The sequence below is a fragment of the Cygnus atratus genome, unplaced genomic scaffold (genome assembly GCF_013377495.2).
Source record: "Cygnus atratus isolate AKBS03 ecotype Queensland, Australia unplaced genomic scaffold, CAtr_DNAZoo_HiC_assembly HiC_scaffold_475, whole genome shotgun sequence".
Taxonomy (NCBI): domain Eukaryota; kingdom Metazoa; phylum Chordata; class Aves; order Anseriformes; family Anatidae; genus Cygnus; species Cygnus atratus.
This window is the reverse complement of record NW_026110079.1, coordinates 1-3,000: the sequence shown is the minus strand read 5'-3', so window position 1 is coordinate 3,000 and position 3,000 is coordinate 1. Positions and strand designations below refer to the sequence as shown.

Here is a 3,000-nt window from a genome sequence, read left to right as displayed (position 1 = left end):
GGCGGCGACAGGGGGACAGCTCCCGGGACCCACCCGTGCGGGGGCCAGAAGAGGCAATGACCGGGGGACAGACCCCAAAACCCCCCCCGTGATAGGGACGGGGGACGCACCGACCGGGGAACCGACCCCAAACCCCCCCCCCCCCCCCCCCCTCCCCGCGTTGGGGACAGAATCGGAAACAACCGGGGCCAGCCCCGGGCACCCACCCGTGTTGGGGACGGACGAGGCGCTGGTGGAGCCGATGCTGTTGGCGCGGGACACGACGCTCCCCTTGCGGGCGCAGTCCCCGAGCAGCGCTGCGAGCGAGCGGGCGGCCGGTGAGGGGCGAGGGGCGGCCACGGGCCCCCCCTACAGCCCCCCCCGGCCCCGGGGAACCCCGGGCCGGGCCCGGCCGCGGCCCCGAGCCCCGGCGGCACCTACCCGAGTCCAGGCCGTTGTCACCGTAGGCGGCGTCCACCTTGAGGCGGCGGGGAGAAGGCGGCGGTCAGCACAACCGGACCGAACCGGGCTCAACCGGGACGAACCGGGTCAGACCGAGCCCAACCGGGCTCAACCAGGCCCAACCGAGCTCAACCGGGCCCAACCGGGTCAGACCGAGCCCAACCGGGCTCAGCCGGGCCCAACCGAGCCGAACCGGGCCCAACCGGGACGAACCGGGCCCAACCGGGCCCCCTCGACCTCTGCTCCCCCCCCCCGCCCTCTGCCCTTCGCCCTCTGCCCCTCACCTTGACTTTTGACCCCCCGCAGCCCCGCACCGGGAGGCCCGGGCCCGGTTCCCGGTTCCCCCCTCCCCCCCCCCGGGGGCTCACCTTGCCCCACGAGTCCTCGGCCGCGGCCCCGGGCGGCTCCGCCATCTTCCGCCCGCCCCGGTCACGTGAGCGCCGCGGGGGGCTCTGGGAAATGCAGTCCCGAGGAGCCGCCAGGGGGCGCCCGGACTTGGACCGGGGGCGGGGGGGGGGGGGGGGCGGGGTCCCGGGTCGCTGCCCGGTGCTTGCGTAACGGCGCTGACGTCAGCGTGACGCAGGGGGCGCCGGGCCCGGGGCAGAGGCCGGCGGCCGCGGCCTTCCCTTGGCCTCGACCGCAGCGGGGGGCCCCGGGCACGGCCGGGCGGGGGCTGCGGGGCTGGCGGGGCCTGGCGGGGCGGGACGGGACCGGGACGGGGGCAGCACGGGGACGGGGACGGGGACGGGGACGGGGACGGGAGGGGGGTGGGACAGGGGCAGCAAGGGGACGGGGACACCACGGGGTTGGGGACGGGGACAGCATAGGGACGGGACAGGGATGGGGACGGGACAGGGGCATCGAGGGGATGGGGACGGGGACGGGACGGGAACGGGACAGGGATGGGGGCAGCACAGGGACAGGACAGGGACGGGGGACAGGGAACAGCGCGGGGATGGGGACAGCAAGGGGACAGGGACGGGACAGGGGCAGCAAGGGGAGGGGGATAGGACGGGGATGGGGGCAGCACAAGGACGGGACAGGGACGGGGACAGCACGGGGACAGGATGGGGACAGGGACAGGGAGCAGCAAGGGGACAGGGATGGGACCCGGATGGGACATGGGCAGCAAGGGGATGGGGACGGGACAGGAACGGGACGGGGATGGGGGCAACACAGGGACGGGATAGGACAGGGGACAGCACGGGGACAGGATGGGGACGGGGACAGGGAGCAGCAAGGGGATGGGGACAGCACAGGGACGGGGGGCAGCACAGGGATGGGACGGGGACGGGGAGCAGGATGGGGACAGCAAAGGGAATGGGGACGGGACAGGGGTAGCACGGGGACAGAGATGGGACAGGGATGGGGTGCAGCACGGGGACAGGACAGGGATGGGGACAGCAAGGGGACAAGGGGCAGCACAGGGATGGGGGCAGCACGGGGAGAAAAAGTCATCCCAAGCCAGTCCGTGCACCACGTTTTATTGGCGAAGCACTACAAGCAGCGTCCGCACGGTCCGCGTACAGGCCTGGCCCACGGGCGTTTGGTCCTCGTGTCGACAGCGTTCAACAGAAGCGGGGCTTAGAAAAAATAACTTATCTCTGGGGTGGTTAAATAGCCATAAATAGGGGGAGGCCCTCAGCGGGGCTGACGGCGGGGTCCGGCCGAGCTCAGGCCCGGCACGCTGCTCGCTGCGCGGGGCGGGCGGCAGCCTGTGGCCCGAAGAGCTCCCGCGCCCGGCCCTCGAAGGCGGCCACCATCTGCTTCGCCACCTCGTCCAGGAAGAGCCCGGCCAGCCGGGAGTGCAGCGCCGAGCGGAACTCAAAGGAGACCTGGCAGGAGGCGGAGAGGTGCTGGGGAGGCTCGGAGGAACGGAGCGGGGCTGGCAGCCCCCCCCCCCCCCAAAAAAAGCCGGCCCCGGCCCCCGGCGCCGTGCACTCACCGAGAAATCCAGCGAGCAGGTGTCCGTCCGTCCCGGCAGCCCTGGCCCAAAGCGCCACAGCGTCTCCAGGTGCCTGAAGAGCCGGCAGTCGCTGCTCACCGCCTGCGGGAGGGCAAAAAGCTGCTGGGAGCCCAGGCGCCGTGCACCCAGCGCCGAGCGGAGCAGCAGAAACGGCCCCGTCCCCATCCCCAAGTGTCAGCCAGGGGACTCGCAGGCGGGACACGGGGCTGCACGCCTGCTGGAGCGGTTTTAGGGCAGGGGCAGCGTTGATGGGGGCAGCTTTCCTTCCACAGGAGCAGAGCGGGGTCTCCGGATCCGGGCTGCATCGCAGCCCCTCGCCCCCGGTGCCCCCTGCACCCAGCTCTCCCCTCCCCACATCGATCTGCTGAGCCCCAGCCCCGGGCTGCAAACCCCAAACCCAAGAGGGGGGGGACACCACGGCTTACCCGGATCTGCCGGGGCCCCAGGGCCACCTCGGAGAGGTACCGCTCGTGGAGGGGCGGGAAGCCGACCTCGAGCTCGGCCCGCAGCACGTGGCCGCGGCGGGACAGCACGGCCGAGCGGCGGCACCACGGCACGAAGAGCCGGTAGTCCCCGACGTTGGCCACCAGCTC

The 3,000-nt window shown here is 73.0% G+C and overlaps 1 protein-coding gene and 1 long non-coding RNA gene across 2 annotated transcripts; both read right to left on the bottom strand.

The window, feature by feature from the left end:
* Window positions 1–206: 206 nt before the first annotated feature.
* On the bottom strand, window positions 207–895 carry LOC126913739 (uncharacterized). The gene is made up of 3 exons (XR_007709377.1): window positions 810–895; window positions 421–457; window positions 207–296 (listed from the first exon to the last, which is right to left on the bottom strand). It is a non-coding gene; the product is annotated as an uncharacterized LOC126913739 (long non-coding RNA).
* Window positions 896–1,909: 1,014 nt separating this feature from the next.
* Window positions 1,910–2,997, bottom strand: LOC126913738 (coenzyme Q-binding protein COQ10 homolog B, mitochondrial-like; the record flags this gene model as incomplete). The annotated part of the gene is made up of 3 exons (XM_050716869.1): window positions 1,910–2,276; window positions 2,387–2,488; window positions 2,833–2,997. Coding segments are annotated over 3 exons (429 nt in total), but the record flags the coding sequence as incomplete, so codon positions are not given.
* Window positions 2,998–3,000: the final 3 nt, after the last annotated feature.